This window comes from Arachis duranensis, chromosome 10 (genome assembly GCF_000817695.3).
Source record: "Arachis duranensis cultivar V14167 chromosome 10, aradu.V14167.gnm2.J7QH, whole genome shotgun sequence".
Classification (NCBI taxonomy): domain Eukaryota; kingdom Viridiplantae; phylum Streptophyta; class Magnoliopsida; order Fabales; family Fabaceae; genus Arachis; species Arachis duranensis.
The window spans coordinates 105,796,660-105,823,887 of record NC_029781.3 but is presented as its reverse complement, the minus strand read 5'-3'; the positions used below and the strand labels follow the sequence as shown (position 1 = coordinate 105,823,887).

Here is a 27,228-nt window from a genome sequence, read left to right as displayed (position 1 = left end):
CATTTTCATTGAATGAATTTAATAGTTCCTGATATTTATTTGTACTGAAACAATTAATTGTGCCTTGTGTTAAACGCAGATGCTGTTTATTAACAAACATGGTTTGAAAGCCTGTTACTACTGCTTGCATTGTGAACATTATAAAATTAAAGCCGTGTCATTTTATTTCCTTGAAATAAGTATTGTACTTGCCATGAGATTCAAACTAATGCGTAAACAAAGCAATGCTGTGGTTATCAAATTTGTTGATTTACTTTCAAAATTGCTACTTTTATTCAAGACAGGTAAAAAATATACATTAGCATTGCTTATTTCTAAGTAAATGAAGCATAACATGTTTTCCATAATCCCTCTCTTCATCTAAACCTTGAAATTATAAATTTGAATATTTTCAACATCAAGCTTCATGAAATTGCTGCGCTTTCTAGTGACTAAAAACTTGCCCCAGTTGTAAGGCTTGTATCTGGCAGGGTTGTTCTCATTTACCAGCTCCTCTAATGGTTCCACCATGGTGTAGTGTGAAGGATTCAAAAAGAATGGAATTGAAAACCTTTCTTTCCCAGAGTTCACCATAACTCTATGCTCAACACTTTCTTATGCTTCATTGCTCCAAACCTGTGCAACAATACACAACTTTTTATTGTTACAATAATTGGAAGAGAAGAGAATAAGAATGAAATTGTTAACCTGCTGAAGCAAACTCATCCGAACCAAAATGTTTCTTTAATTGCTGTTGTTGGTATGGGGGGTTTAGGCAAGACAGCCCTTGCTCAGCTCGTGTACAATGCTGCTAAAGACCAGAACCTCTTTCAGAAATACATGTGGGTGTGTGTTTCAGAAGATTTCGAGGTGAAAACTGTTTTGAAGAAGATGCTGGAGTCCTTGGGGAAGGACGCTGGTGGTGACTCAATAGAGGCCCTACAACAGACGTTGCGAGAAGAATTGAATGGGCAAAATTATATGCTTGTGCTTGATGACGTGTGGAATGAAGATCATTTAAAGTGGAGTGATTTAAGAACTTATTTGATGTGCGGAGGTCAAGGCAGTAAGCTATTAGTGACGACTCGTAGTACATTGGTTTCTCAAGCAATGGGTATTGACGAGCCGTATGTTTTGAGTGATTTGACAGATGAGCAATCATGGACATTGCTAAAGAACCTGACATTTGGTGAAGATAGCAGCAGAATGAGCTCTGAATTGCAATCAATCGGAGAGGAAATTGCAAAGAAGTGTAAAGGAGTGCCATTGGCGATCAAAACAATAGGAGGGTTCTTACGGACAAGGGTTGAAGAAATTGATCAATGGTCAAGTCTTTTGCATGGTGCTATTTGGAGGTTATGCGAAGAAGAGAAGAGTATCATGCCGGTGCTAAATTTGAGTTACTTAAACTTGCGTCCTGAACTAAGACAATGTTTTGCTTATTGTTGTCTATATTCAAAGGATTGGGTAATCCAAAAGGATGAATTGATTCAATTGTGGAAGGCTCAAGGTTATCTTGCAAGTCCAATTGAAACACAATCTATAGAAGACGTAGGTAATCAATATGTCAAGATTTTGTTAATGAGGTCATTTTTTCAGGATGCATCAACAGATGAATTCGGTCATATTGAATCCTTCAAAATGCATGATTTGATGCATGATCTTGCAACGTTGGTAGCTGGAAATGATTGTTACTTACATACGGAGGGAAAAGGAATTGTTGAAAGACCCATGCATGTGGCATTTGAAACTAGCACCGATTGTTCATTGGATGTGTTTCATGTTTGCAAATTACGGACAATCATCACTTGCAACAGTGATACCAATTTCGTGGCCGAACTCTCTTTTATGAAAAAACTGAAGTGCCTTCGTGCTTTGATATTGTCATTTCATTCTATGACTGAGCTACCAAAGTCCATTGATAAAGTCAAACATTTAAGATATCTTGATCTTTCATACTCTCAAAATCTAAGAAGTTTGCCTGAATCGATTGGCAATCTTGTTTGTTTGCAAACATTAAAAATAAAAGATTGCGAATCTTTACTTAGTTTACCTGAATCGATTGGCAATCTTGTTTGTTTGCAAACATTAAATGTAAAAGATTGTGGATCTTTACTTAGTTTTCCTGAATCGATTGGCAATCTTGTTTGTTTGCAAACATTGAAAGTAAAAGGTTGTGTATCTTTAGTTAGTTTGCCAGAGTCAGTTGGCAATCTTATTTGTTTACAGTCACTGAATTTAAATGATTGTAGGCAACTTGTTTTTCCAACAAAATTTATTACAAAATTGATCAATTTGAAGAAGCTCGACATTGAATATTGTAAAGCCTTTGAAGACGGCATGCCAGTAGGATTGGGGAAATTGATTTCATTGCAATCCTTATCAAGCTTTGTAGTAGGGAATAACAAAAAAGATACAAGTGCCAAATTGAATGAACTGAAAGAGCTTGACCTCAGAGGCAAATTGACCATTAGTAATTTGGATTTGGTAAAGGATGCGGCATCCGAATCTCATGAGACAAATATGAGATCAAAGAAACACATCCTAGACCTTTCTCTGCTATGGTGGCTCAGAGTCTCTGATTCCAGTGAATATGAAATAAGAAAGAGTGAGAGCTTGGTGTTATTGGATAATCTTTGTCCCCATCAAAATCTGAGATCACTAGAAGTGGAAGGCTTTCTAGGAGTGAGGTTTTCAGATTGGCTCATCTCGCTAATTCATGTTGTTCGCATATCTCTCAAGTATCTTCCCAATTGCAAACATCTCCCACCTTTGGAGAGACTGCCTTGTCTTCGTGAGCTCCAGATTAGTGATATGAGATCGCTGGAGTGGATGGATTATTATGAAAATATTGGTGATGTGTTCTTCCCATCTTTGGAGAAACTCGTAATCAGTTTCTGTAGGAACCTGAGAGGATGGGAGATGTTAGGGGATGATAAGAATGCAAATGAGACTCAAAACCATCTTTCCCTACCTCCTTTTCCCCGTCTCTCTCTTCTCCAAATTGATACTTGTCCAAAGTTGACCTGCATGCCTTCTTTCCCACACCTCGTTGAGTTGGATTTACGATGGGGTAGTAGCGTGAAGCCGATGTTGGAAACATGTATGGTTAAGCATGACTCTTCATCCATCTCCCCTCTCTCTCATCTCAAGAGCTTGCGGCTTTCGAGAGTTACAGAGATAGAAGCAATGGCAGAGGACTGGATGAAAAACCTCACATCGCTCAAGAGTCTCCACCTTAGTGGATCGTCAGCCATTCAGATTCTGTCACGACACTTGCAATATCTTCCTTCTCAACTTCAAGAGTTGCAGATAATCAACTTCTTCAGGTGTGAGAACATGAAGGCTTTACCAGAGCAGATTGGCAACCTCCAATCACTAAGGGTTTTAGAGATTAGCCATTGCCCTAAATTAGAGTCATTGGATGAAGCTGAACGTTGCCTTACCAACATACACACACTACGGATCTATGGTTGTCCAATCCTAAAGCGCAAATACGACCCTAAAAGCGGAGAAGATCGGGCTAAGATTGCTCACATCCCAAACATATACATAGGCTGAGATTGATCCCCTCAAAAGGTAATAACATTGTTTCCTTTTTTCCATTTTCATTACAAATGCAATATATCTGAAACCCACATTAAATTTCTAATTTTACTTGATGCAGGGGATTCATGAAAATCATTTTCATCTTGGCATACTTTCAAATTTCAATAGGCCCATGTCCGCTGCTTCAACATGAATGATTGATTAGGAAGATACAAATATTTAGTCTCATCATTCCATTTTGCAAAATGTTGAATCCTCAAGATGGTCAAATTTTGACCCAGTTCCTCATTTGGGTGCAACAGAGATTAAAGTATTGTTCATTTCATTTTTTCAATTAATGCGTCTTTTTTTTATTCTTCCTTTTTAACTTGATTGCTTTATTTCTTGCTTCATGTGAAAGATTTTCCTACATTTGATTTCAGGTTGGTGATTATGTAATATGGTTGTGGCTATTAGGGTAGAGTTGCTGGGTAGGTTATTTCAAGGCACAGCGGAGATTGCTTTATTTCTTGCTTTATTGTACGGGAATTTATTGTTCAAATAAACTTCCCATGTTTGTGTATGTTGTTCTATGATCTGTGATGTGATATCATAAACTTTGATGTATCACCTACTGCGTTTCTCTTTTGTTTTGGAAGCACACTTTATCTATCTAAAACGAGGATTATCACAATTCAAAGCTCTATTAGTACTGCTCTTATTGTAACGTACACTCATTTTCATTGAATGAATTTAAGAGTTCCTGATATCTATTTGCACTCAACAATTAATTGTACCTTGTGTTAAACACAGATGCTGTTTATTAACAAACATGGTTTGAAAGCCTGTTACTACTGCTTGCATTGTGAACATTATAAAATTAAAGCCGTGTCATTATATTTCCTTGAAATAAGTATTGTACTTGCCATGAGATTCAAACTAATGCGTAAACAAAGCAATGCTGTGGTTATCAAAGTTGTTGATTTACATTCAAAAGTGCCTCATTTTATATTTATTTAATCTATACAAACAATTTAATGTAAATGATGAAAAAAAAAACGATTTTCATAATTAATTTAAGGAAAATATTATGCAAATTGTGTATTGAAAGTCTAAAACTATAACAATGGACAAAGGCACGGGAATCCTTTTATGACCTGATCATTTTTTTCTATTTGTTCCTAGTTAAGGTTTAAAAACCGTATAATTATTAAAAGAAATATAATACATTATACTAACTAGTAAATATGCCTAACGCTTTTATAAGTGTTTAGACTCTATACTTAAAGAAAGATCAAATAGCACAAAGATTTCATATTAGAATGTGAAAATATATTGTTAAGCATGTTTATTAGTAGTGTGATCCATTTTTGTTTTAGCAAAAGCATTTAAATAATAGTTTTCTTAAAATTTTATTTGGATATAAATTATTATCCCGTGAATTATAACGCAACTGTTTTGAAAATAAATTCAATTGCTTATGTTAATAATTATACCCTCTATTGTAAGGTGATTATGCTTTGAAGAGGACAAAGAATATGTGAATGAAAAATAATTTGTGATCATTGGCTCTAAAATAAGGAGTGAAGTTGTTTATGTTACAGCTGCTACTTTTATTCAAGACAAGTAATAAATTTACATTAGCGTTGCTTATTTCTAAGTAAATGAAGCATAACATGATTTCCATAATCCCTCTCTTCATCTAAACCTTGAAATGATAAATTCGAATATTTTCAACATCAAGCTTCATGAAATTGCTGAGCTTTCTAGTGACAAAAAACTTGCCCCAATTATAAGGCTTGTATTTGGCAGGGTTGTTCTCATTTACCAGCTCCTCTAATGGTTCCACACTTTCACCATGGTGTAGTGTGAAGGATTCAAAAAGAATGGAATTGAAAACCTTTTCTTTCTCAGAGTTCACCTTAACTCTATGCTCAACACTTTCATAAACTGCAAAAAGAAATCATTTCTAAACGGAGTGTAAATTTTGTCAAAGATTCATAATGTTGAACCAAATAATAACTAGCATTTTTCAGATTTGATTAATTCCATAATACACAATCATAAACAAACAAAGAAATAATATATGTAAATAATTATTTACACTTATCATTTGATTACTGTAAACTGTTTTTAACAGAATGACCGAATTCAAGAGTGTAAAAATTAAGCCTTTTTTTTTTCTTTTTTTCAAATATGCATACGGAATAACTTTCATTCAGATTGCTATCAAGACGAAAAGTAGCATCACGATGTTGAATATGGCTGCCAGCATTAGTGCATTAATGAGGTCCCATACATGTATATCACCTACTGCAAAAACTAATAATGCTGCATAAAAATATACAATGCAAATTGTGTATTAAAAGTCTAAAACTACAACAATGGACAAAGGCGTGGGAATCCTTTTAGGACCACATCTTTTCTTTTCTTTTAAATAATTCCTAGTTACGATTTTAAAAACCATATAATTATTAAAAGTATATATCATACCATCAGATAAATATGCCTAACGCTTTAACAAAAAAATAAGTCATGTAGATTCTACTTCAAGAAAGATCAACTAGTACAAAGATTTCATATTAAAATTTTATTTGGTATATAGTGAATTATGAAATTTCAATTCAATTGCATGATTTGCAACTATTATGAAAATAAATTCAATTGCTTATTCTAATAATTTTACCCTTCATTGTAAGGTGATTGTGCTTTTAAGAGGACAATAGAAAGGGCAAAAACCATTTGGGTTTGAATAGATGTGGTTAGCTATAGCCTATTGAATGTGTTCAGAGTAGAGTTTAAAGAATTTGTTTAAAAATAATTTGTGAATATTGGCTTTAAAAAAAGGACTGAAGCTGTTTATGTTACAGCTGCTACTTTTATTCAAGACGAATAAAATCTAATTGAAAAATCTTTGGGTCAAATCAGATATTGCAAAATTTTAACTAAATGCGAAAATATATTTTTCTTCTTTAAAAAATTTACAGTTATTTTTTTATATAATAAGAAGAACTAAAAAATTATATAAAAATTATACAAAACTATTTTATAATTTCAAGTCTCATTTTTTTATGTAAGAGTAGACCACTAATGTAAAAATATTTAGAAAATGTATTATCTTTCATAAAATTCTAAATTTATAATTTAAAAATAAGTAATACTATGTAATCAATAAAAGTGATCATATTTTGTTAATATTTGGTCAACACTAAATTTTGACGAGCCATATGTTTTGAGAGGTTTGACAGATGAGCAATCATGGACATTGCTAAAGAACTTGACATTTGGTGAAGATAGCAGCAAACAATCGGAGAGGAAATCGCAAAGAAGTGTAGAGGAGTGCCATTGGCGATCAAAACAATAGGAGGCTTCCTACGGATAAGGGTTGAAGAAATTGATCAATGGTCAAGTTTTTTGCATGGTAATATTTGGAGGTTATGTGAAGAAGAGAAGAGTATTATTGTTGTCTAGATTTTGTTAATGAGATCATTTTTTCAGGATGCATTAACAGATGAATGTGGTCATATTGAGTCCTTCAAGATGCATGATTTGATGCATGATCTTACAACGTTGGTAGCTGGAAATGATTGTTACTTACATACCGAGGGAAAAGGAATTGTTGGAAGACCCATGCACGTGGCATTTGAAACTAGCACCGATTGTTCATTGGATGTGTTTGATGTTTGCAAATTACGGACAATCATCAATTGTGAGATTGCCACCAATTTAGTGGCCAAACTGTCTTTTATGAAAAAACTGAAGTGCCTTCGTGCTTTGAATTTATCATTTCGTTCTATGACTCAGCTACCAAAGTCCATTGGTAAAGTCAAACATTTAAGATATCTTGATCTTTCATACTCTCAAGAACTAAGAAGTTTGCCTGAATCGATTGGCAATCTTGTTTGTTTGCAAGCATTAAAACTAGAACGTTGTAGATCTTTAGTTAGTTTGCCTGAATGGGTCGGAAATCTTGTTTGTTTACAAACATTAACATTAGAATATTGTGGATCTTTAGTTAGTTTGCCAGAATCAATTGGCAATCTTATTTGTTTACAGTCATTGAAATTAACTGAGTGTAGGCAACTTGTTTTTCCAACAAAAATTATTATAAAATTGATCAATTTGAAGAAGCTCGACATTGAAGGTTGTAAAGCCTTTGAAGGTTTATAGTAGGGAATAACAAAAAAGATACAAGTGGCAAATTGAATGAACTGAAAGAGCTTGTTGACCTCAGAGGCAAATTGACCTGCATGCCTTCTTTCCCACACCTCGTTGTGTTGTATTTAGGATTGGGTAGTAGCGTGAATCCGATGTTGGAAACATGTATGGTTAAGCATGACTCTTCATCCATCTCTCCTCTCTCTCATCTCAAGCACTTGCGGCTTTGGGGTGTTACAGAGATAGAAGCAATGGCAGAGGACTGGATGAAAAACCTCACATCGCTCCAGATTCTCGAATCGTCAGCCATTCAGATTCTGTCACGACACTTGCAATATCTTTCTTCTCAACTTCAAGAGTTGGATATAAGTTTCGATGACGACAAGCTTGACCTCGGGAAACACACATGTCACGGCCCAAAATGAGCCATGATCGGCGTTCAGGAAATAATCTCCAAGCAAGCCTAACCGATTCAAATATAAGTTGAATAAGAAAATTACAAATATTTTAAATAAATTTACAATGTCTAAAATGAATAATTACATATTTTTAACAAACAAAAAATAAAATAAATATGGGTGGATCCTGCCTGTGACATATAGAGCATATGACGTTCACAACGAATAAATACCAATTGCAGATCATTACTTTTGAATAGAAAAACTCACATAATCGAATATTTATTCCTGAAAAATATTTTAAGAAGAAGGGAGTGAGTTTTGCAACCCAGTGATTAGACAGTACATCTATAATTCACATGAGACCATATAAATATAATTTTAGTTAGAAGATAATAATTTATATAAATAAGTGAATCAATAAGGGAGTTCTCATACAGAAATCAAATCAAAAGTCCACAATTGGACGGCTCCACCTCTATGGGTAGCCCTTTCCTCTTGTGTGTCCTAACGGAATATCAGATCTAAAGTGTGACCTACACGTTAGGCTAGCAATACTCCTACTAGCTGGAGTCTGAGTTAGATGCATCTAAGTTAACGTCATAATCGCCGTTAACTACGGTTTTCTAATACAAGCCTCCCAAACCAATTCAAAACATATAAATTCAAATATAATAATCTTTGATCTTTCAAATACATACGGTATTGAATCAAATTAAATAGTACTTTCTCATAAGAAATCTTTTCTAATCATAACTTCTTCAATCATAAGTAATTTCAAACACATTTCACAATTTCAAAGTCAATAAGTACTAACAAATACTTCAATACTTCAAAAATATATATTCGAGTAAAATCAAATGTTCTAAAATAATATAAAACTTCATCAAATATATATATAGTCTCATGTAAGATTTCTAAGATATGAACTTCATAAAAACATTTTTTTCAATCATAATAAATTAATTATTCTAATAAAATCAAAATTCTTCAACAATAATTTTATAAATATAATTAGAAACTCAGAATAGCATAAACCAAAAAAATTAACAGTTATAAATATAAAGCCTACTTACAAATTGGTCCAACCGAAGAAACCAAACCAAAATGCCAAAGAAGGTTGAAGTAGAACGGAATAAAAGAGCACAAAATTTAGACCGAAGTAGTAGCAACAACTTCGATTTCTCACTGCAACAACCTCAACAAAAGCCCTAGTATCAATAACATAGAGCACAACAGCAACCTCAAAGAAATTTCTTTTCTTCTCCCTCTCTGTTTTCTCTCGCTATTTTTCTTTCTTTTATTCTCAGCAGTCAGCAGGGTATGTGTGTGTATTAGGAGAGGGTTAGGGTTTAGAAAAGGGATAAAAGGTAGTTTATGTATTTTAATAAAATTAAAAGGTATATGTAAAATATTTCAAAACAACTTGAGATGTTACAACACACAAGGTCGTGGTCCTCCTCATGCGCTCTCTTCTCTGCAGAAAATCTGCTTCGGTTATTGTGGGAACATGAAGTCTTTACCAGAGCAGATTGGCAACCTCCAATCACTAAGGCTTTTAGATATTTATCATTGCCCTAAATTAGAGTCATTGGATGAAGCTGACCGTTGCCTTACCAACATACGCACACTAACCATCTCTCCTAAAGCGGAAATACGACCGTGAAAGTGGAGAAGATCGGGCCAAGATTGCTCACATCCCAAACATGTACATACACTGAGATTCATCCCCTCAAAAGGTAATAACATTGTTTGCTTTTTTCCGTTTTCATTACAAATGCAATATATCTGAGGAGGACTAAGACACAGACGAAGGTGAAGATGAACGTGGTTCCCAGGAAGCCTCAACCGCAAAAGCTTTCCAAACCCTCGTCATCTTCTTCTAAACCATCTCCAAAGTTGAAGTCTCAACCTTCGGCTTCTGTCAGTCAAACCAAATCCGGGTCAAAGCGCGCAGCCGAAAACAGTATCGACCACTCGAACCAACCAAAACGTGGGAAGAAGGCACTGGAGGATCACGCTGTCGGCTCCGTTAAAGAGGATCCGCAGAATACACGTGACGAGTTCAAATCCCTCTTTCAGAGGGTTTTCAGCGAGGAAGATGAGATAGGTATCTTGAAAGCCCTGTCTGAGTTCATCGCGAAAACAGGGAAGGAACCCTATAAATCTGTTTTTGAATTTTACGATTTTACGAAGGGGTCGAATTTGGTTCGGGCAAATACCCATAGTAATTTCTAAGATTCCGATTTAACCCTAAATCTCCAAATTCTCAGACACTTCATTTCTTCTTCTTGTTCATCTCTTTTTCTTCTTTCAAGCATGTCACGTGAAACATAAATTGTCTGGCTTGTATATACCATCAAGCATCAAGGAGCCGACGGCGTGATCCTCCTGTGCCTTCTTCCCACGTTTTGGTTGGTTCCAGTGGTCGATACTGTTTTCGGCTGCGCGCTTTGACCCGGATTTAGTTTGACTGACAGAAGCCGAAGGTTGAGACTTCAACTTTGGAGAGGGTTTAAAAGAAGATAACGAGGGTTTGGAAACCTTTTGCGGTTGAGGCTTCCTGGGAACTAGCACGTGTTTTCTTCGCCTTCGTCTGTGTCTTCGTCCTCCTCAGATGAAGTTGCTGCTTCTTCTTCCTCGCTGCTATCTTCTTGTTCGGGCTGAGGCCTGGGAACCTGCGATTCAGAGTCTTCAGGAGCGACTTGCTTCTGCTTCGCCGTGGAAACTCCGAAATTCAGGAGGGAAAAAGTGAATTTAGGATTAGGGTTTGTCTTAGTTCACTCTCTGGACAGTGAAAGAGGATCCGCAGAAATCACGTGACGAGTTCAAATCCAGATAAATATTTTGTACATCTGAATATTTAGTACATCTTTATCAAAGACTTGCGCCGCAAAAGAATGAGTCAGGTTTGTAGCTTCTTTTCCAAATCTGTGAATCCAATTCTTTTCCGTGCTAAGTTAGCTCGTAAGATTGAGAATATTCAAAAGGAGTTTAATAATGTCGCTGAAGAGATGTCTAAGTTGAACCTGAATCGGAGTTCGGTAATTCTTAAGCAAGATGAGTGTGGCTGGAGGGAAACAAGTTCGTCCGTTTTGCAATCAGAGATAATTGGAAGGGAAGAGAATAAAAGTGACATTGTTAAGTTGCTGAAGCAAACCCATCCGAACCAAAATGTTTCTTTAATTGTTGTTGTTGTTGGTATGGGGGGTTTAGGCAAGACAGCCCTTGCTCAGCTCGTGTACAATGCTGCTAAAGACCAGAACCTCTTTCAGAAATATATATGGGTGTGCGTTTCAGAAAATTTCGAGGTGAAAACTGTTTTGAAGAAGATCCTGGAGTCTTTGAAGAAGGATGCTGGTGGTGACTCATTAGAGGCCCTACAACAGAAGTTGCGAGAAGCATTGAATGGGCAAAATTATATGCTTGTGCTCGATGACGTGTGGAATGAAGATCATTTAAAGTGGAGTGATTTAAGATCAGTTGAGTTGTATTGCTCTTGAATTACTTGGATATGTATTGCTCTTGAATTATTTGTGGATTCTTACGAATAGTTGTCCTACTTTTTGATTATCGGTTTTTATTCTGGTTTGCATTGTAGATTATTTCCAGAAGATGTATCAGAGATGGATTGAGATAAATGTTGTTGGTATTGAACTACTTGTTCTGCTTTTGGTGTGGAACACCTCTGATGTCATCACCTCTCTTAATTTAGTTGGAGCTCCCTTCCAGTCTTTGCAATATTTGCCGAGAAAGAAAAAGGCTAATTTCTTTTGCTATCAGAAACCTATCAACTGATATATTTTAAATTTTGTTTCATAGTTGAGAATGTTTTGATTATTGCTTGCAGTTCTTGGGCAAATGACATATAACTCGCTATCCAATAGAGCACCAGTTCTTAGAAGATTATTGTGTTTGGATTCTCATATTGCCTCTTCATTTTCCTTGTTTATAATTGTATGTGCTTTCCCATTTTTTGGTTTATATCCATCATTTAGCTGGATGTGTCAATAAGTCAATTTGGTATAATTTACATTTTCTATATGTTTTCCCCAGAAATTTGCCATTCAAGCAAGAGCATTATCTGGCTTCATGTGATAACGATTACATGACTAGTTGGATCCATATATGGTTTTGTGGCATCTCCCCCTCCTGATGGCCATGCCGAAGGGAGCGGGTAGAGTTGCTGGGTAGGTTATTTCAAGGCACAGTGGAGATTGCTTTATTTCTTGCTTCATGTGAAAGATTTTCCTACATTTGATTTCAGGTTGGTGATTATGTAATATGGTTGTGGCTATTAGAGACGCAACATGGTAATAGGAGGTTGGGTATGAATTTGCATGTGTGTTCATTGAGATAGGCATATTGTACGGGAATTTATTGTTCAAACTTCCCATTTTTGTGTATGTTGTTCTATGATCTGTGATGTGATATCATAAACTTTGATGTATCACCTACTGTGTTTCCCTCTTGTTTTGGAAGCACACTTTATCTATATCTAAAACGAGGATTATCACAATTCGAAGCTCTATTAGTACTACTCTTATTGTAACATACACACATTTTCATTGAATGAATTTAAGAGTTCCTGATATCTATTTGCACTCAAACAATTAATTGTGCCTTGTGTTAAACGCAGATGCTGTTTATTAACAAACATGGTTTGAAAGCCTGTTACTACTGCTTGCATTGTGAACATTATAAAATTAAAGCCGTGTCATTTTATTTCCTTGAAATAAGTATTGTACTTGCCATGAGATTCAAACTAATGCGTAAACAAAGCAATGCTGTGGTTATCAAATTTGTTGATTTACTTTCAAAATTGCTACTTTTATTCAAGACAGGTAAAAAATATACATCAGCATTGCTTATTTCTAAGTAAATGAAGCATAACATGTTTTCCATAATCCCTCTCTTCATCTAAACCTTGAAATTATAAATTTGAATATTTTCAACATCAAGCTTCATGAAATTGCTGCGCTTTCTAGTGACTAAAAACTTGCCCCAGTTGTAAGGCTTGTATTTGGCAGGGTTTTTCTCATTTACCAGCTCCTCTAATGGTTCCACCATGGTGTAGTGTGAAGGATTCAAAAAGAATGGAATTGAAAACCTTTCTTTTTCAGAGTTCACCATAACTCTATGCTCAACACTTTCATATGCTTCATTGCTCCAAACCTGTGCAACAATACACAACTTTTTATTGTTACAATGATGCCACATTATTTCTAATTTTTCAGATCAATATTTAAAATCACTTTGACTCAATATTAGTGAATTAGTACCTGAATCATGTCACCAACATTAAAATGGAAAACTCCAACAAATGATGACACCAGTACATCAGAAATAGAATTTCACTGCTTAATGATCTCACTAGGAGGGCAATACTGAGCTGAAAATTGGATACAAGCTCCATATGAACATGCCACGTTGACCAGAAAATAAAAACAGAAAGAAATGTCATCCCAGAAACTTCTCCTTACACAAATGTTGAGTCGCCAGTCACATCTACTTCTCAAGTACAGCTTGCTACATGCTGGTAAATTGTAATGCCTATAAACCTATTTATCTGGCTCATCCAGTTCTAATAGAATCAAATTTGCCATTCCCCTGAAACATAGTAATCAAGCATATCTTTCTCAACAAAGACATTTGTAATTTCAACAAGATTCTCAAGGATTGCCTAGTGCTCCAATTGAATTTTCATGGGTAATAGCAAGTGTCTGCAGTATCGAACAAAATACAAGTTAATGATTAATTTATCAATAACATTTCTAATAAGCATCTGAAGTCAATCACAAGATCTTGACATGCACATATATAATGATCCTATCAATTTACCACATATTCCCATATATATGACAAGATCAATATCCACAAAAGACAAAACGTAGTATTTACACATCAGAGAAAAAAGCAATTACCATAGCCTTTTAAAGACCCAAATCACAAATTTTCATACATGCAGTGGATTCGGAGATATGAAATATGGAAAAAATTGATGGTACTTACTACATAAATTGTTCTTCAGGTTGGTGTCATAGCTCAGGGTGTGTACTAACTATCATATGTAGAATCTGATATCTATAATGCTTTTTGAGGCCTTCTATACCACATAATTGCAAACCAGAGAGTCCTTAAGAGAACACCATTTACAAAATGAGGAATGATTATGCGTCCCCAATAAGGGTAATACGGACCGGGCAATTTGGTTAATGTGAAGAAAATTGCAATTCCAAGTAAATGCCATGGAACTTCTGCATCCTGAAAATCAAACTAGTTTAAATCAGGAAAGTCAACCAGGACTTAAACATGATCTTGAGATCTTGAGACATAACAATACCAATTTAAGCCCCTAACAGACCTGCCCAGTTATGAAAGGCTAGCATCTAGGGGTATTCACATATATCATTAAGACAAGCTAGATGCTAATATTGGAATTTGGAATCACAGTAAACGGGCACAAAGGGAAAATCTATTGAAATCATTGTGCTGTTAATCCATTGTCACATATCTGCAATGTGAAAAACTTCATAAGACACATGCTTCCTTGTTAGCAATTCAAACTGCAGAGGCAATGTGGCTACTCAAATCCTTTTGGAAGAAAAAAAAAAGTACTGGAAAAAGAATGCTCTATGGAGCTCAAGTATCACACCTGTTTTTACAGAATTACAAAACTATCTACTGAAAATAAAACAGTTTAATGCTCCATTCAACTATTCTATCTAATATCTAGATTACAGAATGGTACATAACCAATGATTTTTACCCTTAGTCGTGGAGATAATTCTAAAGCAGTCTTCTTAAGGACCCCAGCAACAGCAACACCGAAGAGAAATGGAATAGGAACAAGAGCCAGCTTCCTTTCATGTCCACAGTAAGATAACTCACTAATGGAGGTAACTATGAACACAGGTACAGCTAGGTATTTTACTACGGCCAAAACGAGATCAAGAATGAGTTGAATGAAGTTGTCCAACGCTCTATTCCACGGGAATTTCTTCACCGGCTCGGGTGAACTGTCCCAAAGCTTTTGTGCCTTGTCTGTTAATTGGTTCAATTTTATCTTCCCATGGTCATCTGATTGCTGTGCAGACATATTATTCATAACACACGAGATCTTTGGGCGTGTCTTGAAAGAAGCAGAAAATGTCTTAATACTTAAATTCTTTTGAACGAAGCATGATGAAACCTGCCACAGTACAAAGAAGAGTTTTCAGCAGATGAAGCCAATTCAGCAGACTATAACCTATGAATGCCTTAGCTAATTGTACCCTAAACTGCAAAAAGAAATCATTTCTAAACGGAGTGTAAATTTTGTCAAAGATTCATAATGTTCAAAACAAATAATAACCAGCACTTTTAAGATTTGATTAATTCCATAATACATAATTACAAACAAACAAAGAAATAATATATGTAAATAATTATTTACACTTATCATTTGATTACTGTAAACTGTTTCAACAGAATGACCGAATTCAAGAGTGTAAAAATTAAGCCTTTTTTCTTTCTCAAATATGCATAGGGAATACCTTTCATTCAGATTACAAGATAATATGAACACTATAGTAAGAAAAGAAGCTCTAGCAGCAACTGAAACAATGGGTTTTGCACTTTAATTTAATAATATAAATAATAACAGAATAGGAAGCTTAAAGCATAAAGAGAAATGCAAAAGGGTGAAGAAAGGCGCACCTTGAATCTCAGGAAACGAGAGGAAGAGTTAGGAGACAGAAGGTGAGAGGGAGAGGGAAGAAGAGCAGCCATGTTTGTGTGAATTCCAAAGATGAAAACTTTAAAACTGAACCAATTCAATTCTACTCTTTGGGCTGAACACTACACACTCACACTTCAACAAAATGAGGTGCTTTTCGCACACGTTTTTGCATATAGTCGATAGGTAGCACCTATTTTATTTAAATAGATATGAAAAAAAAAATTAATTCCTAAAATGAAAAAAAAAATCTCAAAAGACATGAATTGGCTTTTTATTAAAAAAAAATCCGTATAAAATACTTTTAGTATCATCTTTTTTTAATAATACACAATTATATTAATTATTTTTAATAATTTAACTATATATGATTAAATATTTATATGAGTATTTATCCATTTTGGTCATAAAAGAATTTTGAACTATATACTTTAGTCCCCAACTAAAATTAATTACTCAATTGGTTTCTAACAATTGATTCCGTCAGTCACTTAGGTCCTTTGCGCCGTCAACTCTAATGGAGGACAAAATAGTCCCTGACAACTCTAACATGGGACAAAATGGTCCCTGACCTCCTTTGTTTGGAAACGACACTGTTTTCTTCCAATTTTCATCATATCACGAACAGTCTAACACTATAACTTCAAGCTACACAATGCACATTCTGCAACTTCAATGTTCACAAGAAGAAAAAAACTTCAACTTGTTCTCAACCAATTCATACTCAGAAAACTAATGACTATGTCTCTCAAGTACTTGTAGTTTTCGATGGATCCCATGAAGCTAGACAGCAAGTATGATTTGTTAAGACCCGTCATTGTTGTCGCCATCTCCCTCCTTCTCTGCCCTATCATCTCCATGACCACATTGTCCACCACTCCAATCGCTTCCTTCAACTTCTTCTCCGAACCAATGTTCAGTAATCGCTTCGGTTTTCATATGAGTGGCAACGGTGATATTGCTCATTGTACTGATAGCTTGGATGCGAGGTTGAAGCTGTCTGCCAACTTGGACTCCGAAAGAGAAGGAATGAAGCACTCGGGGTCCATTTCAAATGAGAATTTGCATATGATATCGAAGAATAATCTTCTCATGATGTCCTAATGTCCAACAATCTATATTACTTGTCGGAGAGTGGAGAAAGGCATGCTCTTGGGGTAGTTGTGGAACTTGGTCTTGAGGATGTGGTGGACGTTGTTGGGTTGGAGGTAATGCTGTTATTGAGGACGTGGAAGTGGATGCTTCTGGTGGGTGAAGTGCGGAGGAAGTGGGTGTACCAGTCACAGAAATTTAGGAAGTACGTGATCCATGACATATTGAGGTAGGTGCGACATGTGTGGCGGTTACACCATGACTTGATCTTGGAGCTGAAAAAGATGAAGAAAAATATGAAAAAAAAGATTGTGAAGATGAAGAAGAAGAGCATGAATGTTAAGGTTATGTGAGATATGATAAAAATTGGGGAAGTTTTCGAACAAAAGGGTCAGAAATTATTTTGTCCGCTGTTAGAGGACTAAAATGAGTAAATAGTCTATATATATATCTCGTTCATATAGTTGGAAATTTAATTTAAAAAAAATATGAATTCCTTTGTTACAAGTGATAATTATAAATGTATTCAGATTTAGTTATTTACTATTGTTGCTTGAAGTGATATTAGATGTTAGATTTGATTGTCTTTAATTTTATGAAAAGCTGTTCTAAATATTTAATGTTCAACTATTTTAAAATTAAATGGGTTAAACTATTATCATAATTATGACATGATGTAATCTTAACGGAAAAAATTATAAGAAAATTTTTAAATGTACCTAGAAGACTGTTGTTCTAATAATTTATCGTTGATTTTAATTAATATATATATTATAGTTAAAATCAATTGTTAAAATGACTGAAATATTAGTATTTTAGACATACTTAAAATTCTTCCAAAATTATATATTAACACAATTATAAGTAATTTAACTACTAAGATAAATTTTATATTAATTTCTAAATTATGACTTGCTAAATTATTTCCTATGAAATGTTCATAGTCATTTTGGCCATGCTTTATGTGCGGATGCATATCCAGTTTAAGTTTATCAATGGCGGGTGTAAATCAAGCGCGAGTTTATTACTGGATTCTTATATAATAGTTGACCCATTTGTTTTGTTATTGGTAGTCTTGAAATTCGTTATTATAAATTCTTATACCTACACATTCTCATTTAAATAGTTAATACTGATTATTGTAGGGTTACTTATTTAGCTAATAAAATATCAGCTAATGCAATTAAAATATGTAAGAATTGAGATTAATTAATTGTCTAATTAAATAATTAATATTGCTCAAAATAAGATCTGATAATTTAGAATAAGAATTGGAGGATTTAAATATGATTTTTGAATTTAATGGATTTTTTTAATTAGAAAATGTATTTTTAGAAAATGTATTTTCTGTGAAAAATCGAGTAAAATCGCGAACTGGCAGTTAAACCGGTCGAATCGGTTTAAGTCTGCTTGGGGCTGTGAGAGAAAAATTAAAAACAATAGAAAAGATTAGGAAAATATCTAAAGTCGAAAATCGGGCATTAATTTTAAAAATTTGGCTCAAAGTTGGACTAAACGGAATAAAAACACTAACGGGTTGAATCAGACTCAAGTTAGGCCCAAGCCCAACATATATAACCCATTACCCTCTCATAAACACAACACACACCAACTGTATTGAGAGGAGAAGTATTGAGGATCAGTCTTGCTAAGCAGTAGAAAAAATAGAGTCTGCAATATAAAGAGAGTTAGAGTTTACCGTTGAGAATAACAAATTATTGTTAAAATTCTGTTGAGCCTGTTTAATATAAGTAGTAGCCTTACCTCCTATCTTGGTGGGTTAGTTGAGATTTGTAATTGACTTCCTCAAAGTATTGAGTGCACTCAAAAATAATAGTTGATTAGTTTTTTCTGGTGAAGAAGAGTTCTTCCTCTCTGTACACGTTTCAATTTTATGGTCTTTTGTTCTCTGTTCTTCTTTCTTCTTCTCTAAAACAATCTCATTTGAGTTTCTATATGGTATCAAGAGCTTCTGGATTCTTCAATCATGACAGATGCATCTGTCAACTCTAATCTTGGGAATTCAAATTCCTCCAATTCTGCAAATTCAAACCCTAACAACAATGTTCTTGCAAACAATTTCTCTTTCCCATCACATCTACTAAATTCGAGACCTTTCAACCCCATTAGTGACAAGCTTGGAGAAAAGAATCACAAGACTTGGGAACAGCAGGCATTAGCAGCTATTAGAGGTCAAAAATTAGAGGATCACCTGTTTCCAGATCGTGTTCCACCTCAATATGCTTCCACTGAAGATCAGCAAAATTTTCTTGAATCTGTTACCTATCAACAGTGGCTCCACGATGATTATAACCTTCAATCCCGGTTGCTTGCTTCTATTGATCCTGTGTTCAAGAACAAAATGGTTTGATGCACACTTAGTCATCAAATTTGGAGAATGATTGAGGAGTACTTTGCTGAATCAACAAGATTTCGAGTGAAGCAGCTAAAGGCTCAACTCAAGGCCATCAAGAAACAAGGTCAAAGCCCCACTGATTATGTTTTCAAAATAAAAAATATTGCTGATTCATTAGCTGCACTAGGATTTTCTTTAACCACAGAAGAACACAAAGAAGCTCTTCTTGAAGGATTGAGTGAAGAATATCAAATGATTCTCACTACAGTCAATACAAAACTAGAATTATACAGTCTATGTGAAGTTGAAACCATCATCATGTCTTATGATGATATGCTGGACAAGTTTCGCAGATCTACAAACCGTATGGTACAAGCTAACTTCACCCAATCCTCTTTTCCATCAATTCCTAATACTGGCAGAGGTTTTGGAGGTCAAAGAGGTCGTGGTGGTAGGTCACAAAGGGGTGGCCGATCCTTTTATTCCTCACCAAGGCCACAATGCTAAATTTGTGGACGCTTTGGCCACATTGCTTGGCATTGTTTCAATCGTTTTGATCAGAATATTCCTCCACCGTCACAAACCTTTTAAGAAAATCAACCAGGACAATTTTCAAATGCTACAAATACTAATTCTTCTACAACTAATCAGAATTCAGCCACCACACCACCACCACCACCTCCCCCATCATTCCATAATCCTACAGCATACATAGCAGCCCCAGGAACTATTGCAGATCCTTCTTGGTATCCAGATATAGGGGCTTCTCATCACATTACACAAGACTCATCAAACTTCATTTCCTCTTCAGATTACACTGGTCTTGTCAAAATACAAATTGGTAATGGTGCAGGTTTGCATATATCTAAAGTTGGAAGTTCTTATCTATATGCTTATGACTCAAATAGATTTTTTCAATTGCAGACATTAATATACTCACCTGAAATCACTAAAAATCTAATTAGCATTTCTAAATTTGCTAAAAATAATAACGTGTACTTTCAATTTCATGCTCATGTGTGTTTTGTTAAATGCCAGTGGACTGATAAGGTGCTGTTACAAGGGTATAGAAAAGGAGAAATCTACAAATTCTATAATGTTGCTGCCCCTAACACATCTTCTATTTTACAAAAACCATGTGTCTTTACTGCTTCTAGGATTTCTTTAGACTTATGGCATAAAAGAATGGGCCACACGGCCATGAAAAGTGTAATTTCTGCTCTTTCAAATTGTAATCCTGGCTTGGTTCATAATAAAGAAAAGTTGAATTTAAAAGTGTGTGAGAATTGCATGAATGCCAAGATGCATAAATTGTCATTTACTTCATCCCTTACTGTTTATACTACACCTCTACAAGTTGTTTATTCTGATGTTTGGGGCTCAGCACCCGTGATTTCTCATTTGGGTTTTAGATACTATGTAACGTTTATTGATGCTTTCTCTAGATATACATATTTGTTCCTTCTTGTCACTAAATCTCAAGTATTTCAGGCATTTAAACTTTTTAAGCAACAAATAGAGAATCTCACAGGCCATAAAATCAAGGTTCTTCAGTCTGATAATGGAGGTGAGTATACCTCTAACCAATTCACTCAATTCCTGGCTGAACAGGGTATTATTCAAAGATTTAGTTGTCCATACACCCCTGAACAAAATGGCAGGGCTAAAAGAAAACATAGGCATCTCATTGAGATGAGCATTGCTATGTTATCTACAGCCTTTATGCCATTAACATATTGGGATGAAGCTGTGCTAACAGCCACTCATATCATTAATCGCATTCCCACCCCGGTTTTGGATAAGAAATCTCCATATGAAATACTATTCAAATCCACACCTGACTATGATCAATTTAGAGTCTTTGGTAGTACTTGCTACCCTCTTCTTAGACTTTATAGCAAAATAAAACTTGATTTTCGATCTCATAGATGTATTTTCATTGGATATGCTCCAAATTCAAAAGGCTATAAGTGCCTTTCTCCTTGTGGCAAGATTTACATCACAAGACACGTTCAATTTGATGAAACATCCTTCCCTTACAAAGACTTATTTTTTACACCTTCATTCCATTCTTCTACTACATTAGATACTTCTATACCTAGTATAGGTTCTGTTATACCCTCCACTATTTCCAGTCACTATTATACTCAAGATACCAATTCTATTTCTCTCTCTACTGATTTTAACCTTAACAAGTCCAATACAATACATGTTAGCAGCAGTAATCAACCTCACACTAATAATTCTTTGTCCAACAATTCTTTTCCTAGTGTTGTCTCTAATACTGATCTTGCTAATTCTAGTAATCTTCAGTCTAATATACTAAATACCATTTCTGTCTCAGGACCACAGATAAGCCTCCCCCCCATTGATCCTAATGGCAATCCAAATCAACTTCATAAATCCCCTCATGCTAACACCTTACCACCCTTAACTGATAATCGTCATCCCATGCTTACAAGGTTTAAAACTGGAAATTCTAAACCAAAAGCCTATATCACTAAGACACCTTCTGATGTCTCTGTAGAACAGCCACCTAAGAATCCCTCTGCTGCATTAGCCATTTCACATTGGAAGACTGCTATGCAAGAAGAATATAATGTGTTGATTAAAAATCAAACCTGGACTATTGTCCCCAAACCTGATAATGCTAAGATCATTGGCTGCAAATGGATCTACACCATCAAAAGACTCCCTGATGGTTCCATTCAAAAGTACAAAGCTAGATTGGTGGCACAAGGCTTCCACCAATCTGAAGGCTTTGATTTTGAACAAGTTTTCAGCCCTGTTATTAGACCAATTACAATCAGATTAGTGTTGAGTATTGCTTTATCAAAAGACTGGATTATTAAACAATTTGATTTTAATAATGCTTTTCTTAATGGTGATCTAAAAGAAACTATTTACATGCACAAACCAGTTGGGTTTTCTCATGATTCAGACAACATTGTATGCAAGTTAAACAAGTCCTTGTATGGTCTGAAACAAGCCCTCGTGAGTGGTTCTTAAAGCTTAGCAAAACTTTAAATCTATTTGGTTTTTATAGCACAAAATCAGATACATCGTTGTTCATTAAGCATGGTTCTCATTATGTTATGTTTATTCTTTGTTATGTTGATGATATTATAATAATGGGTAATGATTCCGTTGAAATAAATGCTATGATTCATAACTTAAACAAAATCTTTACTTTAAAAGACCTTGGTGAATTATCATATTTTCTTGGTATTGAGGTACAGCAAAGTAAAACTGGGCAGCTGCACCTTTCACAAACCAAGTACATTAAAGATCTCTTGTCTAAACTAGGGATGAGTAAGGCTTCTCCTATGCCAACTCCTATGATCTCATCCTTACAATTATTGTCTACTGGATCAGAACGTTTTGAGGATCCCAAACTCTTCAGGTCATTTGTAGGAACTCTACAATATGTTACGATAACTCGACCGGACCTAAGCTTTGCTGTTCAAAAGGTCTCTCAGTTTATGCACAGTCCTTTTTTGGCTCACTGAAAGGCTGTGAAGAGGATACTCAGGTACCTACAAGGGACAAAAGACCATGGTTTACTTCTACATAAGTGCAGGGATTACAGGTTGTATGGTTTTTCTGATTTAGATTGGGCAGCAGATTTAGAAGACAGGAGGTCTGTTTCAGGTTATTGCATTTACTTAGGAACTAATATGGTTAATTGGTCTTGTAGGAAGCAACCAACTATAAGCAGGTCATCTACTGAGGCAGAATTTCGAAGCCTAGTATCGTGTGAAGCAGAAGTGACTTGGGTTAAAAATCTACTTGATGAGTTGAAGATTCCTTTGGCAACTGTTCCAATAATTTTTTGTGACAACATGAGCACCGTTATGCTCACAGCAAATCCTGTACTACATGACAAAACTAAGCACTTTCAACTTGACATTCAAGTTGTTAGAGAGAAGGTGAATAATAAGGCTCTCCAAGTGGTTCACATACCAAGAATAGAACAAGTCGTTGACATTTTGACAAAGCCATTATCTGCTGCTAGTTTCGAACGGCTCAAGAACAAGCTCAGAGTTGTGTCAAAGCACACCTTGAGCTTGAGAGGGGGGGGTATTGAGGATCAGTCTTGCTAAGCAGTGGAAAAAAACAAAGTCTGCAATATAAAGAGAGTTAGGGTTTACCGTTGAGAATAACAAATTATTGTTAAAATTAATATAAGTAGTAGCCTTACCTCCTATCTTGGTGGGTTAGTTGAGATTTGTAATTGACTTCCTCAAAGTATTGAGTGCACTCAAAGATAATAGTTGATTAGTTTTTTCTGGTGAAGAAGAGTTCTTCCTCTCTGTACACGTTTCAACTTTATGGTCTTTTGTTCTCTATTTTTCTTTCTTCTTCTCTAAAACAATCTCATTTGAGTTTCTATAAGAAGGAGAAGAGAGAAGAGAGAAGAAGAACTATTCACATTTCACTTCAATCCGCGATATCTCGAGCTATGGTGCTCCGATTCACGTACCGTCAGCGGCTATGCGAAGCTCTCGCCGAACCCGTTACTTTCATATAACCTTTATAGGTAAGATTTCGAATTTTTCCTTCCTTCCTGCTGCCCTAAGAATTTCGAGTTTGGTGAGTGTTGATCTTGAGAAAAATTTGTGTTTTGGTTGTTTAAGTGCTAATCATTAGTGAGAAAATGTTGGGTTCTATCCCAAATTTCAGTGAATGAGGCAAGATTTCTAAAGAACCCTTGTACATTGATTAATTTTGAGTGTTAGGTTTTTACTTATGTGAAATGAATAATGTTAGTTTGAATATTGGAGCTTGTTGAAATTGCTTTGGACATTTGGGAGCCTTTGGATTTGAGTTAGTGGCTTGTTGGTGAATTGAAGCTTGTTGGAGTTCAATTTTTTGGGTTTTGGCATATTGAGAATCGGACAAGGTATGGTTTCGGTTTCCTCTATGTAATATATAATATTTCTGGATACTTAGGCTAGTGACCCATAGGATAGGACTGAATTAAATTGGTTGTTGGAATTGTTGTATAATGATGTATGAAGATTTGATGATTTGGGTTGTTGATGAATTGAAATGTTGATGTTGATAGTATGGTATTGAGGGTTGAGATTGAAATTGATGATGATGAATTGTTGGTAATGGTGGAATGATGTTTGATTAATGTATTGATTGAATATGAATGTATTGTTATGTATTTGATAATGGGGATTGATGGTTTCATAAGGTGGGGTGGTGAATTGAGGTATGAAAAATGTGAAATTTGATGTGTTTTGGGAGTTTGATGAGATGGTGGTTTTGTTTGGTTGTGAAGTTGGAAAATTGAGAGTTTGTGAAGTTTTGGTAAAACTAAAATTTTGATGAACTTCAATGAATCATACCTTGAGCTACTGTGCTTAAAATTCAATGTATTTTTTATCAAATGAAAGATGATTGAACAAGCTTTAAAATGGTTTAAATTTTGTGAAAATCTGAATTTGGTAGAAGAAGATATGATTGTTGAAAATTTGGTGTCAAAATCTAAATTTCTACAAAGTTGCAGAATTTTGTGATTTCTGGTTTGTGTGCGCACGCACACCCCGTGAATTTTTAAACCTGTGCGCACGCACACACGGCGACATGGCTACTGATGGGAGCACTAGCACGCCCTGCGCACGCACATAACCAACGAAGTTCTGCAAGCTGTGCGCACGCACACATGGGAAGAGGCATTATGTTGAGGGCGTTCACACGCCTTGTGCGAGCGAACAGAATTGTAAAATTTTGCACTTGTGCATACGTACACCTCTATGCGTATGCATACTTTTTGAAAATCTCTTTAGGCGTGCGCACACACACTCCTGTGCGTACGCACATGCCCTGTTTTTCAACTAAAACCTTGTTTTTAACTATTTTACCTTCCCAACAAGATTGTAAACTTCTGTTACACCAATTTAAGATTCTTGGACTTATTTTGGGTATTAAAAACATGAAAAAGGTCCTAGGAGAATTAATTAGGGTATACCTTGAAAAGTTAGAGAACAGAGGCTTAGGTTTCTGGTGTACTGAGGATAGATTTGGTGGAGTGAGAAGGGAGAAAGATATATGAATTGAGAACTGATGAACTAATGAGTTCGGAAATGAAAGTTATGAATTGACAGTGGTTGAGATGAGTCGAGGACTCGGAATGTAATGATGGATCCATGATATACTGAAAAATATTTTCTGAAAATCACTGAATTATTGTTTTATATTGAGACTATTGAGACGCTATGCGCCCGGCAGGGACGATGGTTGGATCCCGCCTGTCGAGGTAGCGGCGGCGGCGTAAGGGGCGGTGGTTCGTCCAGCTTGCGTTGAGATGTGAAGTTCATGGCAAGAGTATCCCGCTCGCATCCCTTCGGATTACTAGAGTGTGCAGGCACAAAATCCTGGACGGTGTTTCGAGCACCATATCTCGGGGGTTCCCAATTATGATACTGAAGGGCGACATCTCCATGGAGATGTGTCGGGTTGGCAATTGAACTGACAATGTGATATCACAGCAATAGGACATGCATTCATCATGTGCATCTTTTACCTGTTTGTTTGCTTTGCCGACTTGTAATTGCTTGCCTAATTGTATAACATGCCTATTTGCCTACTTGAATTATTTGCCATATATGCCTATACTTGTGTTTTACTTGCCTTGATATTATTTGTGTATTCTACTGGGATTGAGGAGGATCGGAAGGCGATGGTGATGGGATCGCATGGAGGATAGGTTGGTGAAGGCTGTGGGACAGCGGAGAACTGTTAGTTAGAAAATCCCCTAAGTTAGATTACCCCTTTATTATGTTAAGGTTTAACTTATGCTTTAACATTTTAGTATGCTTTAAGATGAATCTTGTGATGGATATGAAGTTCTAGGATTGCCTCTGGCGTCCCGGAGTCTTATATCTTACATCACTAGGCACTGTTACCATACTGAGAACCTTCGATTCTTATACCATATTCTGTTGTTATTTTTCAGATGCAGGTCGCAACCCATCTCGGTGAGTTGTTCCTATGGTGACAGAGCGAAGGATCATGGATACTTTTTGGAGTCTTTTTGCTTATTTTGTTTAGATCTCTCATCTTTTGTATTTACCTTTTTCTAGATTCTTATTTTGAGAGAAAAACTTGTATAAGCTGTTTTAACTTTCAGATTTCTATATGGTCTGTATATATTAGCCGACTTAAACTCCGCGAGCCGTGGCTAGATCCTCATACTATTATACTATGATGTTTTGTTGTATTATATCCATATCCTGTGTGTTAAGTTAGTAGCTTCGCGTGTACGTTTTGCGCTTTTTAGATCCTGTTTTTGAGCTGTATCCTTCATCCGGCTTCTAGAATATATTACTTATTCTATATATTATATGTATAAGCCTTAGACTTATCGTAACCTTTAATTAACCTTTGCTTTACGACGCGAGGTAAGGCTTAGGGTAATTAGGGTGTTACAAAATACACTGAAATAAAATAGTTGATAAAGTAAGAAAGTGAAACTTAAATTAAAATAGTGAAACACGTATGTTATAAAAATTGCAAGAGGTAAATACTAAATCAATACGCAAAAGATTCTGATGCTGACAAAATGATACCTGATTTTTGTTATTAACAAAATAACTCTCGAAAGATTTCAAAATTTGACAAAATTACCCAACCCTAAAAGGATGACGTCAAAATGAACGAAAAATCCTGATGTGATCGTCGAAACTCTGGTGATGGCAGAGAGCTCCAACGACGTTTCTTGCCTTCTTCTTTCCCTTCCCTCCTCCTCCTCTTCTTCTTCTTTTCCATGGCGGAAGGAAACACAGCGGCAAGGTGCTAATATGGGGGAGGGAATGCAGAAGGGACGCAACAACGTGTTAAAGAAGAAGAAATGACAAACACGAGAACACGACGAGGTACTGCCATGACAGAAGGAGAGAGAAAGGGGACGCAGTCGCGACAACGAAGAACGTGACGAGTTGCAGCGGTGGTCGTGTTGAAGAAGAAGAAACAGCAAACACGAAGAAAAA

At 35.6% G+C, this 27,228-nt stretch overlaps 5 protein-coding genes across 16 annotated transcripts in view; 3 read left to right on the top strand and 2 right to left on the bottom strand.

Annotated features, from left to right (window-relative positions):
- The window catches only part of LOC110272418 (putative disease resistance protein RGA1), a 38,916-nt gene extending 26,328 nt beyond the window's left edge, over nucleotides 1-12,588 (top strand). For 2 of the 4 annotated variants that reach the window (XM_052255360.1, XM_052255359.1), the window contains one exon: nucleotides 12,120-12,588. The gene's annotated coding sequence lies outside the window, so the exon portion shown is untranslated. The remainder of the gene's footprint in view (nucleotides 1-12,119) is intronic. The other 2 variants (XM_052255361.1, XM_052255355.1) reach the window with 1 other exon arrangement.
- Nucleotides 229-27,228, bottom strand: part of LOC107471721 (protein DMR6-LIKE OXYGENASE 2) — a 34,768-nt gene continuing 7,768 nt past the window's right edge. The window contains exons 3-4 of one of the 4 annotated variants that reach the window (XM_052255366.1): nucleotides 13,174-13,238; nucleotides 233-550 (exon numbers count right to left, since the gene is read on the bottom strand). In XM_052255366.1, the coding sequence (XP_052111326.1) occupies nucleotides 361-550; nucleotides 13,174-13,238 (255 nt within the window). In that variant the 3' untranslated portion in view covers nucleotides 233-360. Of the gene's footprint in view, nucleotides 551-12,864; nucleotides 13,239-27,228 lie in introns of those variants that run through there. The other 3 variants (XM_052255368.1, XM_016091207.3, XM_052255367.1) reach the window with 3 other exon arrangements.
- Nucleotides 467-15,947, bottom strand: LOC107471725 (uncharacterized). Of its 3 annotated transcripts, XM_052255372.1 has the most exons (7): nucleotides 15,762-15,947; nucleotides 14,833-15,255; nucleotides 14,076-14,327; nucleotides 13,547-13,786; nucleotides 13,346-13,455; nucleotides 13,174-13,238; nucleotides 467-550 (listed from the first exon to the last, which is right to left on the bottom strand). In XM_052255372.1, exons 1-3 carry the CDS (start codon nucleotides 15,831-15,833, stop codon nucleotides 14,148-14,150), a joined length of 675 nt encoding a protein of 224 aa, XP_052111332.1. In that variant the 5' UTR covers nucleotides 15,834-15,947; the 3' UTR covers nucleotides 467-550; nucleotides 13,174-13,238; nucleotides 13,346-13,455; nucleotides 13,547-13,786; nucleotides 14,076-14,147. The 3 variants fall into 3 exon arrangements, with proteins under 3 accessions (XP_052111332.1, XP_052111331.1, XP_052111333.1); XM_052255371.1 differs by having other exon boundaries at nucleotides 13,346-13,786; XM_052255373.1 differs by having other exon boundaries at nucleotides 13,346-13,673.
- The window catches only part of LOC107471728 (putative disease resistance protein RGA3), a 32,320-nt gene continuing 5,949 nt past the window's right edge, over nucleotides 858-27,228 (top strand). Inside the window, exon 1 of one of the 2 annotated variants that reach the window (XM_052255364.1) lies at nucleotides 858-3,175. In XM_052255364.1, coding sequence (XP_052111324.1) covers nucleotides 871-3,175 — 2,305 coding nt within the window. In that variant the 5' untranslated portion in view covers nucleotides 858-870. Of the gene's footprint in view, nucleotides 3,176-6,791; nucleotides 6,942-27,228 lie in introns of those variants that run through there. The other variant, XM_052255365.1, reaches the window with a different exon arrangement.
- Nucleotides 9,301-12,588, top strand: LOC107471723 (putative disease resistance protein RGA1). Of its 3 annotated transcripts, none has more exons than XM_052255375.1 (3): nucleotides 9,301-9,802; nucleotides 10,753-11,545; nucleotides 11,665-12,588. In XM_052255375.1, the coding sequence occupies exons 2-3, from the start codon at nucleotides 10,964-10,966 to the stop codon at nucleotides 11,701-11,703; spliced, it is 621 nt and encodes a 206-aa protein (XP_052111335.1). In that variant the 5' UTR covers nucleotides 9,301-9,802; nucleotides 10,753-10,963; the 3' UTR covers nucleotides 11,704-12,588. The 3 variants fall into 3 exon arrangements, 2 of the variants coding, with proteins under 2 accessions (XP_052111335.1, XP_052111334.1); XR_008004038.1 differs by lacking the exon at nucleotides 9,301-9,802 and having other exon boundaries at nucleotides 10,312-11,545; nucleotides 11,665-11,825; nucleotides 11,914-12,588; XM_052255374.1 differs by lacking the exon at nucleotides 9,301-9,802 and having other exon boundaries at nucleotides 10,312-11,545.

What these genes read in the sequence shown, in the direction of transcription:
- LOC107471723 (XM_052255375.1), top strand. Translation starts at nt 10,964, where the DNA reads ATGAGTCAGGTTTGTAGCTTCTTTTCCAAATCTGTGAATCCAATTCTT. An exon ending in AGTGGAGTGATTTAAGATCA is followed by an intron (nt 11,546 to 11,664) that starts GTTGAGTTGTAT and finishes TTTGCATTGTAG; the next exon opens with ATTATTTCCAGAAGATGTAT.
- LOC107471725 (XM_052255371.1), bottom strand. Translation starts at nt 15,833, where the DNA reads ATGGCTGCTCTTCTTCCCTCTCCCTCTCACCTTCTGTCTCCTAACTCT. An exon ending in CTCGTTTCCTGAGATTCAAG is followed by an intron (nt 15,256 to 15,761) that starts GTGCGCCTTTCT and finishes GTACTGTGGCAG; the next exon opens with GTTTCATCATGCTTCGTTCA. An exon ending in AATTATCTCCACGACTAAGG is followed by an intron (nt 14,328 to 14,832) that starts GTAAAAATCATT and finishes TTTGATTTTCAG; the next exon opens with GATGCAGAAGTTCCATGGCA.